General features: G+C 49.7%; 1 protein-coding gene across 1 annotated transcript; it reads right to left on the bottom strand.

The window, feature by feature from the left end:
- Window positions 1-481: 481 nt before the first annotated feature.
- LTO1 (LTO1 maturation factor of ABCE1) lies at window positions 482-10,100 on the bottom strand. The gene is made up of 5 exons (XM_012452986.3): window positions 9,951-10,100; window positions 8,355-8,460; window positions 6,925-6,995; window positions 2,827-2,944; window positions 482-2,515 (listed from the first exon to the last, which is right to left on the bottom strand). The coding sequence occupies exons 1-5, from the start codon at window positions 9,998-10,000 to the stop codon at window positions 2,447-2,449; spliced, it is 414 nt and encodes a 137-aa protein (XP_012308409.1). The 5' UTR covers window positions 10,001-10,100; the 3' UTR covers window positions 482-2,446.
- Between the last annotated feature and the right edge of the window lie 2,912 nt (window positions 10,101-13,012).

Genomic DNA, 13,012 nt, shown 5'->3' with positions numbered 1-13,012 from the left:
TCTAGGAAGAGGGCAGGCAGGCAGGCACAGGTCAGGAGAGTGTTTGAGAACCTTGAAGACGATGAGGCAGCCCTGCCTCCATGTGGCGCAAAGCAGAGGAGGAAGTGGCAGCCTGCTACTCAGCCAGCTGCTGGGGGAGAGGCAGAGAGGGAACAGGGAGAGGCTGAGAGGGAGGAGGGAGAGAGAATAGGAGACCTAGGGGAGAAGAAAGAAAAAAGAGAAGAGGGGAGAGAAGGTGGGGATGGGGGATAGAGATGTCTCGGGGAGGGTGGGTTAGTAATAGCTGCTGACAGGTGGCCTCGCAGGAGCTGACCAGTCCCCACACAATGGGACCACTCTGGCAGTGGCCGTGCCTACGCTGGGTTAAGGAGACGAGCTGGTGGAAATCTAAGGCACGTCTTCCATCGTATCCGGATCCTAAATACCTCGGAGGAGGAAGTAAACTGGCTGGATGTTGTGTTATAAATGGTCCCAGACAAACTTTCGCTTTAAAATAATACTATTTATTTTTTTTCCAATTATAAAAATAACACATTATCAAAACAGAAAACTTACAAAACGCAAAATCCACCAAGAAAAACACAACAGAGGCCCCCCGGTCCCACCATCTAGAAAGAACGGGAGTCTTTCTGGCCAGAAGGCAGCAGCTGGGATGAAGGCACGAGGCAAAGCCCAATGCAGACTTCCCCAGACGCGAAGCGAGGCTGCAAACGAGGGGTGCACAGCCACACATGCGGGTTTAGAGTTCGGGGGGAGGAGACCTAAGTCTTATCTTTAAAAACAAAACAGCAGGCCGGGCGCGGCGGCTCACGCCTGCAATTCCAGCACTTAAAACAGCAGGCCGGGCGCGGCAGCTCACAACTGCAATTCCAGCACTTTGGTAGGCTGAGGCAGGTGGATCATTTCAGGCTAGGAGTTAGAGACTAGCCTGGCCAACATGGCTAAACCCCATTTCTACTTAAAATACAAAAGTTAGCCGGGCATGGTGGCAGGCCCCTGTAATCCCAGCTACCTGGGAGGCTGAGGCAGGAGAATCGCTTGAACTCGGGAGGTGGAGGTTGAAGTGAGCGGAGATCACGCCCCTGCACTCCAGCCTGGGTGACAGAGTGAGACTCCATCTCAAAACCACCCTCTCTCTCCTCCTGAGCCACTGGCAAGGTCTGCCTGCTGCTGCCCCCGTGGGAGTCCCTGCTCTGGCTCTTGCAGCCAGCAGCTGCACAATCCATAGGACATTCGGAATGGTTTTAAAACCGAAGTGCATTCCTGGCGACTCCTTAGTAATCTCATGGACTACTTTCAGACATGCTTCCTGGAACAGGAGAGGTGGGGAGAGCCAGCGTGTGGGGACTTTGTTGACCCTGGAGTACACACAGGAGGGTGTGTGAACACATGCCATTGCATAGGACCACTTAGCTCATGGGGACCCACGGAACCACCCACTGCGCTCATCTGTGCCCACCTCACTGCCTCTGCATGACACCTTGTAAGGACCGACAGAGACAGAAGAGCTCCTAACAGCGGGGAGAATGCAGGAGCCTGCACACACGTTCTCAGAGTTTCTGCAAATATTATGATGGCCTAACATTTGGTCTTTGGTTCAATACATTTCCCCCCTTCACCACTTTCTAACGCTGCAAAGTTCATCGCCCCTCTGGGGACAGTGTGAAGGATATGTCCGGGTCCCCTCGGGATTGGGCTGGCCTCTCTTCCTCTCAGCGAGACGCCCAGGCAAGCTGGCCCCACGGACTCCCCTGTGCTCCATGAGGCTCGGCAGGACCTGTGTGGCCTGGGAGGGAGGGCAGTGACTCCCAGCACTGTAGGTGGCGGCCTGTGCATTCCAGAGGAGGCTGTGCCTGGTGGTGGCGAGAGGCATGGGCCTCGGGACAGAAGTCCCAGCTCCACTGCCGGGTGCCCTCAGGCCAGGCAATCCCTTCACGTCTCAGCTTCCTCCTCTGCAAAATGGGAATAACAGCCACCTTGCGGGCTCCGCAAGGGATTAAATAAAACACAGGACGCATGTCCTGCAGCGCCGGGCGCACACAGCCTCAACATGCGGCACAGCACCCGTCAAAACCTCCCACGAGCCTAGTTCAGGGCAACCGCCTCTCTCACTGGAAAAAAAAACCAAACTGCCTCAAGTCCAGGCCTAGGGAGTGACCCTCACCAGAGCCAACCCCAGCCCAGAACCAGCCAAGCCTGTGCTGCCGGGGCGGCCACCAGGAGCAGCCAGCAAGGGCTCCGCCAGGGACAGCTTCGGCCCAACGACGGGCACCGAGCCGACGGGCTGAAAACCCTGGGAAGGAGGCTCTCCCACGGCCGACTGGAACCCTCGCCCTCCCCACTCAACAGTCCCCTCCCAGCACCACCTGGCCCTTCACTGCGTTTCTAAACACTTCACACATAGACAGCTGGTCCTCAATGTCTGGTCTTTGTTCATCCATCGTCCTCAAAATGAAAGTCCGGAACCTTCTGCACTAATTTTAAAGTCTGGCTGAACGTTGAGTAATGAACAAAACTAAAAACACGAAAGAAAAGAGATGGTATTTTTAATCTTGTGCATTTTTACTGAAAAATGAGAAGACAACTCTATCTCTAGCTAAAGCTTTTCCTGTCTATGTGGCCAACCCAAGAGTAAGTTCTAACTCCTGTTCTCTGGACCGTCTTCAGTTTCCCTACACTGCGACTCAAGGATGAGGCGCCTCTGTGGACAGTTCCACGGGGCACGCAGCCCCAGGCCACTGCTGCAGCGGCCACGGGAGCGCATCGCCCCACCCGGGAAAGGCACAATCAGGCGTTCCCAGCAGGAGGAAAGCACAGCGCACGCACCTGTTTAAATTTCCCTCTGATTTTGTCTAAGTCTTCGTGGAGTTTATCGTAAGTAGGGTCATCATAAGGGAATTTCTGGATCATTCCAATCAATGATTCTAAGACTTTCATCTTTCTGCTGTAACGCATAGAAACACAGATTCTCTCAGTCATGTGCACACAACAGGCTCAACTTACACAATGGCTATGTCGCTCGCTTACTGACGCCCAGCAGGTGCACTAAGAATGTCGTTCCGAAGCTGATGATTTTCTCATTACACGAAATCGAATTTATTTACCTAGCAACATGCTTATGCCCACACCCGGCGCCTCAACAGCAAGTGTGTGCCTCGCTTACACACATGCCTCCATCCCGGCCACGGGGCTGCATGGCTGAGGCCGCCTGAAGCCCTGCTGACTCTTGAGGTCACACAAGCAGGAACAGACAGAACCGGGCAAGAGGAACTGGGGCAGGACACAAGCGGGACTGGGGCAGGACACAAGCGGGACTGGGGCAGGGCACAAGCAGGCCTGCTCTCCGTCTGCGGATTTTCCAGTATCTGGAATCTTTGTGCACAAAGCCTTCTGGAGGTCAGCTTTAGGTAAACCAGCAAACCGCTCCCTCCAAAGGGCGGAAATCGGCACCGTCCCCTCCCCAGGGAGGACAGAGCTTTGCTGGGTAGGCAAGGAGGTTCTGCAGAAAGGGTGTGTGCCCAGGAGACAGCAGCCCTGGGCATGACTGCTCCCCAGCACCTATCTTCTTGCTCTCAATCCTTCTGGCCTCGTCTGTAAAATGGGGAGCATCCCAGCCTCCAGACTGTGAGAAATTCATTTCTGTTATTTTTTTTTTTTAATGGGGAAAGTAACAGCAACGTCATAGGCTTTCAAGAGGATTAAATAATTGACATGGGCCTGGCGCAGTGGCTCATGCCTATAATCCCAGCACTCTGGGAGGCCAAGGAGGGTGAATCACCTGAGGTCAGGAGTTCAAGACCAGCCTGACCAATATGGTGAAACCCCGTTTCTACTAAAAATACAAAATTGAGCCGGGTGTGATGAGCCCCTGTAGTCCCAGCTACTCAGGAGGCTGAGACAGGAGAATTGCTTGAACCTGGGAGGTGGAGGCTGCAGTGAGTTGAAATTCTGCCACTGCACTCCAGCCTGGGTGACAAAGTGAGACTCTGTCTCAAAATTAATTAATTGATTAATTAATTAACTGACATGAAGCCTGGTCTCTAGCACAGAGTAGGCGCTCAATAAATGTTAGTCTCTTGGTTTCCACCGGATCCTGGAGATGACGGCTCTCATCTGCAGGAGTTTAGAAACAGTCCACACACGTGCACATCTGGTGGGGCCAGGTCTGGTCAATGAACCACAGGTGGTCCTGAGAAGCATGCTGCCCCTACACCACATCGGACCACGTGAGTGGCCAGAGTATGCAAGATACTCAATTAACGGGATTTTTTTTTTTTTTTTGAGATGGAGTTTCCCTCTGTTGCCCAGGCTTGAGTGCAGTGGTGTGATCTCAGATCACTGCAACCTCTACCTCCTGGGTTCAAGCAGTTCTCCTGCCACAGCCTCCCGAGTAGCTGGGATTACAGGCGTGCGCCACCATGCCCAGCTAATTGTTTTGTATTTTTAGTAGAGACAGGGATTCACCATGTTGGCCAGGCTAGTTTCGAACTCCTGATCTCAAGTGATCCACCCGCCCCAGCCTCCCAGAGTGCTGGAATTACATGTGAGCCACCACACCTAGCCGATTTATGGGAATTTTAAAGAACTGATGGTTAGGATGAATCAACAGCAATTCAAAGCATCCAAGACCTCCTGTGTCCATGTGAATGGCCGGTCCTTCTGGATACAGAGAAGAGTAAGTTTGCAGCAGCAAACCAGTTCACAGGAGCTAACAATGGCCACCTCTCTGAGAAAATACAAAACTGTGAAAGGTCAAAGCAAGTCAATTTTAGCAACAAAGCACCTGGTTTCCAGGGAGACAAAAGGGAGATGCCAAAACATGGGAGGTGGCTGGATGCCGACCCGATGGAGTACCACCCCCTTTCCACTGGGCAAGCAGGGACTTCTTTGGTCAGCGATGCTGCTCAGACACACCGAACCAGGCGCATCTTCAGAAGCGGCACACATCAGCCAGGTGTGAGCAGCTCAGGGCCAACGAAACAGAAGTGATGGTGCTAGAGCCCCCATGCTCAGCCCTGGAGCGTGCTGTTCTGCAGAAGGGTTTCACCAGAAGCTAGTTACTCCATGGAAAGCACCATCTTTTGGCCTGAGATGCCGCTCTCCATGGTTTCCCTGGTGTTAAAATGCCCAGCATTTTGCTGAATGACAGTGCAGTGGGGCAGGTGTTTTTCTCTTAACATCCTTATGTGGAAAAACTTACAGGTAGAAGATGCAATGTCAGCCCTTCACCACTAAAAAAAAAAATACTGGCCAGGTGTGGTGGGTCCCGCCTGTAATCCTAGCACTCTGGAAGGCCAAGGCAGGCAGATCACGAGGTCAGGAGTCGAGACCAGCCTGGTCAATATGGTGAAAGCCCGTCTCTACTAAAAATACAAAAATTAGCCAAGCGTGGTTGCAGGAGCCTGTAATCCCAGCTACTCGGGAGGCTGAGGCAGGAGAATCTCTTGAACCTGGGAGGAAGAGGCTGCAGTGAGCCAAGATCGTGGACTGTGTCTCAAAAAAAAAAAATACTGACATGTAAGATCCAAATATCCGTGAACCACTGCCTACATAAAGGCTCAGGTTCCAAAGAGACCTCTGGGTACTGCCAAGGGGTGAGGGCGGCCCTCGAGGGGACTTGGCAGGGCTTCCACCAGCTCTTCATCAACCAAAGCGCTTCTTCTCTATTAGCTAAGCTGAGTGTGCTGCTTTAAGAAGTCAGCAAACCCTGCTTTGGGGTAAGGGCTGGCGACCTCCTGGCATGGGACGGTGGACACAAAGCCAAGCACTTCCCCAGGAGCAGACAGACTCTGATGTTGTGGGAGAAGACAGGTGAAGAACTTCAAGAACACACGACCTCTCGTGGCCTGAGTTGAGAACCAAGCCCAGCTTTGACTGCCACCCAGTGGCAGCCCAGGCTGCCAACAACGATTCCCGTCGGAGCCCTCGCTGCCTGCTGCTCCCTGAGAACCAAGCAGAAAATGCCCTCCAGTGCCCCTCTGCTAACCCAGAATCCCACCAACCCCCAACTGCTCGTACAAACGGAGGAGAAAGAACCACCCGTATCACTTGCAAGCATCCTCATTCTTAAGCATTTGAATATTCAAGATACTCAAGGTATTTCTAGAAATTCAAGCTATTTCAAATAAAAGCTCAGGTCACATGGTGAGGGCAAGTGTTACCCACTCTCCCTGTGCCCCTCCCATGCTAGGCGAGGCCACCAGGTGTCACAATGACTGATGCAGAGCACCAGCACAGGCCCCGTGTCTGCTGCCGCCCATAAGCGGCAGTGTCCAAACCATCTCTGCCTTTTACTTAAGGGTTCATTTGCAGCTTCAGAATGAAGACAGATAAAGAGGGTCACGTGGGGCTTCAGTAAGTAGAATGTAAGAAGAAGAGTTCTGAAAGGCTGGAAACAATTCAAACGACAGCTAACCGTTACTGAGTGCTGACGAGTTCCAGAAAGGAGTTAAACACACGTAAACGCGTTTTCTTGTTAACAGACTTAGTTGGCTGTGTCAAAAAGAAACTGGTGACAATGGCGTCATCATTTCTGAGCCCAAGTCACACCAAAACTGTTGTAATCTGTTTATTAGAAGCTCTGGGGAAAGATGAACGGGAAAATAGAATCAATGTCAACCTTATTTTATTGGCAGGGTACCTAAAAGCCACCTGGTGCACGAATGACTCCAGGTACAAGGCAGGAGCACAGACCTCTTGAGAAGCAACCATGGCCAGCGTTCCTCAAACACCCCAAATGTGCCTGGCACTTTCTATTTGGTATTTCCATGAAACCTCCTAACAACACTCAAGCTTGACATTTATTATTTTCTCCATTTTACAGATGAGGAACAGACAGATTGATTATTCAAGGTCATGTTGGTAGCCTATGAAATTGGAACTCCTGGTTCCTACGCTGAAACAGTAAGACATCTCCAACTTTACCTGTCTTTCTCAGTGGTGCAACTGTGCAGCAGACACTTCCATGCAAAAGCAAAACCTTGGTAGCACCCGATCTGTGAATTTGAAAAACATTTAAGAGTGAAATTCATAAGCAACTAAGTACACTTTAATTACCAAGATCTCAAAACAAAAGGTGGGAGCAGAGGGCAGCGGTGCTTCTGACATTACTGTTCCGGAAGTACCTGTTGAGCACTGGGCAATGTGGGGCAGCCAGCCTCCCAGACACCCCAGTCCTCGTCTCCTGGTACCCATGCCCTGTGCAGGTCCCTCGACACTCTACCAGGGTGGCTTTCATAACCAACAGAATGTGTAGGAGCAGCACAAAGCTCCTGAGTCCAGGGACAAAAGCCAATGTCACCTGCCTCACCAGCTCTCTCCGATCACTCGCTCTCGAACATCACGAGGACACACAAGCATCCCTATGGAGACATCCATGCCCACAGTCAGGTGACAGCACCACCTTGGAGGCAGATCCTCCAACCCTAGTCCAGCCTTCAGGTGACGCGGCTCTGGCTGACACCCTGAGACAGCACCACCCAGCAAAGCTGCTCCTGAGTTCCCAGCCCTCAGAAACAATGTGAGATAATCAATATTTGCTGTGTTAAGCCCACGCATTTTGTGGTGATCTGTTTCGGAGCATCAAACATCTAATATGCTCGTAACTGCCTCAACTCAGACTTTGCCAGTAAGGACCACTTATCTGTAAGTGAGGTCCAATCTAGCACAAAGACAAGAAAAGAAAAAATATCACGAAGTTAATGAAATTTCAACGTACATAAATGGAATATTTTCACATGACAGAGGGCACCCATTCTTTGGACAGTGATTCAGCTGGCTTGGTGTATGAGCCAGCACCATGACACTCCCAAGTAAACTAAGGAGACCAGGAATTTGTTTTCTCTTATCCAGCCTGCATAGTTTAATTATGTCTACACAGCAAAATGCATTCTTGGTTCTGTACTAAGAATACTCCACCAACAGAACATGTAGTCAATTAACTTCCACACAAACGCTGGGATTTTTTTTTTTTTGAGATGGAGTTTCACTCTTGTCGCCCAGGCTGCAGTGCAACGGTACAATCTCCGCTCACTGCAACCTCCGCCTCCCGGGTTCAAGCAATTATCATACTTCAGCCTCCCAAGTAACCGGGAGATTACAGGCATGAGCCACCACACCCAGCTAATTTTGTATTCTTAGTAGAGACAGAGTTTCACCATGTTGGTCAGGCTGGTCTGGAACTCCTGACCTCAAGGTGATCCACCCAATCCCACCAAAGTGCTGGGATTACAGGCATGAGTCAGGCACTGTGATTGTAAAAGGCCCGACATTCTTACTCCATCACACTGAATATCAAAATAAATTATAAACTGTAAATGAAGAGGCTTCATCTCCAAAAGGGGGTTCCCACTTACCTCAGACCCGATTTTGGCTCCATGCAGCCTGCCATGCTGCCTTCCCTCCGTCACACCCAAACTACTGCCTTCTTCATAGCCTTCCCGATACCCTTCCCCATGAAACCTGTGAAGGAGAAGCATGCTTCATCAAATCAACAGGAGAAAGAATACCTATTCCAGAAAAAGTTTTTTCTATATATTACCCAGAACCAGTAAGACAAGTCAGAGTAAAATAGGAAAAGCCTAAAATTCAATCAGAAGACACAGATTCCAGTGCCAGCTCTACCCCTTCCCGAGTCTCCTCTCGCAAGTCACTGTACCTCCTGTAGCTCAGTTTCTTCATCTACAACAAAGGGCTAAATTAGTGAATCCCAAACCTGATAGAGTACTAGAAACAAACAAGGAAAATTCAAAGATATTAACTCAAAAGCCTCAGCCCCAGTGATTCACTAAGTCTGGAGATAGGGTCTCTGTTGCCCTGCCAGGACTGCAGTGGTACGATCACAGCTCACTATAGCCTCAAACTCCTGGGCTCAAGCAATCCTCCAGCTCTGGCGTCTCAAAGTCTTGGGATTACAGGTGTGAGTCACCACACCTGGCCGCGAATCTACTTTTCAGTCTCCTGAGTCTGGTTTGCAGCCAGCGGGAGGGAGCCACAGTTCTGTAGTGGACACAAGTATCACTAGCTCAGGTCAACCACTTCCAAAAACCTGCAACATTCACAGGGTTTTACATCACATCAGTGGACAACAGCGAGAAATGCCATCCAATCACCACAAATGTTCTACGACCGACCCTGAAGACCAACAGTGGGACTAGCACTATCTTAACCTGCAGTCACCAAAGAGGCAAGGAGTGGGCTGCAGCACCCCATGAAGCAGACTGCACAGCTCCCCACGTATTAGTTGTGTGACTCTGGAAAGTGACGGTGCCGCCTCCTCCGTAAATTCCAAAGAAGAATAGGATCCATTTACCAAGTAGGGCTGAAACGGATAACCAGGGTGGAACGTTTAGCTCAGTCTGACTCACAGCGCGAGCTAAATAAACGTCAGCGACTGACTGCTAAATGTTCCATCGCTTTCTGAACTAACATTTATGGGCGTGTTCTGCGGGCCGGGCACTGGAAGTCAGCCAGGAGGCACCTCACAGCTCCCCCACTGTCGCAGCAGGAGGGGCTCCCCGGGGGCTCTGGAGGAAAAGGGGTGGGGTCGGGCACATCTATCAGCACATCCATGAATACTGCCGTATGTCCTACGATCGAGGAACAAGAAAAAGAGGCAGTTCCCAGATGGCAAAGGTCTGTCCTCCCAGAGGACGGGGCGGCCCCGGAGGAGGGCAACCACAGACCGAGCAGATGCTCAGGGCAGCCCCGACAGGGTAGGCGGGTCTGGAAGAGCAGCTGGGCACGTGCCCCGCCGGGGCTGGCGAGGAGAGGAGGAGGACCAAAGCATCTCGGCCCACACTTGTCCCAGCGTCCACGGCCATCAGACGCTCGCCCAATGCGCACGCCCGCGGGACGCCAGGCTCCAGCAGCCGCCCTGGACCACAGCCGGCGGTGAATCCGCTGGGGGAGAACCAGACAGAGCAGGGTGCGGGCCCGACCTCGCCACCCACCTCTCATCCGCCATCACGATGGCGTCGAACATGTCCTGACTCCCAGCCATTGCGGCAACCGGCCCGCCCCTGACCCCAAGGCTTCTCCAGCCCTTCGGTGCCGTAGCAAACCCGCCAAGCTCAGGCACAAACGCTCCACTTGGGAGGAAACGAGGTCCACTTCCGGAAGCAGCGGCGCGGGGCAGGCCGGGTAAGAACGGCACGCGGGAGGGTCCAGAAGCAGCCGGCTCGGGGCGCACAAGTGGCTGCGGCGGTGGGAGGGGCCGGGCTCGGGCGGAGCCCCGCCCTGGGGCCCCTTCGCCCCGCCCCGCTCCCGCAAAGGGCCGGTCTGTCCTCACTGGGAGCGTCCATTGGCCGCGCGAGGGGGGCAACCGACCTGTATTTTACAGATGGAACCGAATTTCCCAAAGTGACTCCGAAAAAAAACCAAAGAAGAAATGAGAAGTCATCACCTGGGTGGCTCACTTCTGTAATCCCCGCACTTTGGGAGGCCGAGGAGGGCGGATCACAAGTACAGGAGTTCGAGACCAGCCTGACCAACATGGTGAAACCCCCGTCTCTATTAAAAATACAAAAATTAGCTGGGCGTGGTGGAGGGCGCCCGTAATCCCAGCTACAACGAAGGCTGAGGCAGGAGAATTGTTTCAACCCGGGAAGCTGAGGTTGCAGTGAGTTGCGATCACGCCACTGCATTCCAACCTGGGTGACAGAGCGAGATTCCATCTCAAAAAACAAACAAACAAACAAACAAACAAACAAAAATCTAGGTGGAACATTCAGATGAGTATGAAGATGCTCTTTTAACACATACAAGCCATGAAGGAATTCTCCACCAGCAAAACCAACATTTTGCCGTGTGAAAATGCAAACTTGTGTGTACCAAAAGTGATAATAAGCAAAATTTAAAGTTAAAGAATATGAGGAAATCTTTGTCATAAATATTGTAACTAAAGGAATAATATTTCTGGTAAAGAGTTTATTTACAGCTACTCAGGAGGCTGAGGCAGGAGAATTGCCTGAACCCAGGAGGCGGAGGTTACGGTGAGCCAAGATCGCGCCATTGCACTCCTGCCTGGGTCACAAGAGCGAAACTCTGTCTCAAAAAAAAAAAAAGAAAGAAAAGAAAGAAAGAAAGAAAAAGAAAAAACTCTACATATACTCAAATTCCAATTACACTGAACACTTTAAAAGAATGAAAGTAGCCAGGTGAGGTGACTCATGCGTATAATCTAACACTTTGGGAGGCTAAGGCGGGAGGATCACTTGAGCCCAGAGTTCAGGACCAACCTAGGCAACATAGACTCCATCTCTACAAAAAAATAGAAGAAAATAGCCAGGTGCAGTTGTGTGCACCTGTAGTCCCAGCTACCTAGGAGGCTGAGGCAAGAGGATCACTTGATCTCGGGAAGTTGAGGCTGCAGTGAACCGTGATCATGCCACTGCACTCCAGCCTGGGCAACAGAATGAGACTCTGTCTAAAACAAACAAACAAACAAACACAACAACAACAAAAAAAAACAGAAAAGAGAAAAGGAAACGATAGAAAAGAGTGAAAGTCAGTACACCAAAGTGTTAATAGAGAGTATAGCTAGATTTTGGAATTACAGTGATTTTTTTAAAGTCCTCATTTATATTTTTTGGAACATCTCATGTTTGTTTACACAATGAATGTAAGTTATTTTATAAGCATGATAAAAACAAAATTTTTTGGTGGATGAAATTAAATAGACTTTTATTCTTAAGATGTCTTTAATTTTTAGGATTTTTTAATAAGCAAATGAAATCACAAAACACTGGGAATGTAGGGAAAAGGCAGAGACAAACAGCAACAAAAATTCACTCTGTCCCCCAACTGATTGTTGCTAATTTGTTATTTTTCCCTTGAATTTTCACATAAACATAATTTTAATATATAAACAATGTAATATCCTTCCCCCTGCCCGCCTAACATTAGATTACACACACCCCACAAATAAGGGAACTCTTCTCTTATCAGCACATATTTAAAACACAATTTCACCATAAATTTCATTAGCTGAAATAAAATAGATACATCTTTTGGCACAGGAAAACAGCTAATGTTGTGAGAAAAATAAATGACCACTCACAGAATAAAGCCAGTGGACACGGAGGCTTATACAGAAAAGCATAGGTTTTAATTTCCAACTTTAAAAAAATTTGCAAAGCATTCAACGATTATATGTGCTCTATACAAATCAGCACTATTGATTCCAACTATTAATCTGAAATAAAGCTTTGGAGAGATTTCCCGTCCCTAGTCGTCAATTTGTTCCTTGGTTTTGTTCCTAAAATATTTTGTTTTGAAGCCAGACTGTCCTAACATTAAAGACAAAGAAGGACCGGGCGCGGCGGCTCACGCCTGTAATCCCAGCACTTTGGGAGACCAAGGCGGGTGGATCATCTGAGCTCAGGAGCTCAAAACCAGCCTGACAAACATGGCGAAACCACGTCTCTACTAAAAACACAAAATTAGCTGGGCCTTATGGCGCATCATTGTAATCCCAGCAACTTGGGAGGCTGAGGCAGGAGAACTGCTTGAACCTGAGAGGCGGAGTTTGCAGTGAGCCGCGATCGCGCCATTGCACTACAACCTAGGCAACAAGAGTGAAACTCCCTCTCAAAAATAAAAAAAAAAAAGAGAGCATTTTTAAAATTCCAGTAATTCCAAAATCTAGATACAGCGTCCATTAACATTTTGGTGAACTTTCTTCTAGCAGCAAAATACGAGGCAGTTTTCAAACCACACTAAACCTGACGATATGTATCTACTGTGTAACCTGGAAACACACCCATTTTATCAGAAAGAGGGGGAAAAAGCAAGTTAAAAACATATATCATTTGTTCTTATTTTGGTACAGGGAAAAGGGAAAAAGCCCTCGAGCATGGCAACAGGTTTTTATCTACATATAGAATAATCTGCAAGGATTGCGCCCCTGAGGTTGCAGTGGTCACGTTTGGGTGATGAATTATGTGTCATCTTAATTATTTTCCTTTGTATGCTTCTGTATTTTCTGATTTGGGTTTATTTTTTAAAGCGTGAA

The sequence above is a fragment of the Aotus nancymaae genome, unplaced genomic scaffold, assembly GCF_030222135.1.
Source record: "Aotus nancymaae isolate 86718 unplaced genomic scaffold, 86718_ANA_hifiasm-v0.15.2.pri h1tg000059l, whole genome shotgun sequence".
NCBI classification, from domain to species: domain Eukaryota; kingdom Metazoa; phylum Chordata; class Mammalia; order Primates; family Aotidae; genus Aotus; species Aotus nancymaae.
The sequence above is the reverse complement of the archived record's forward strand: the minus strand, read 5'-3'. Positions and strand labels throughout refer to the sequence as shown.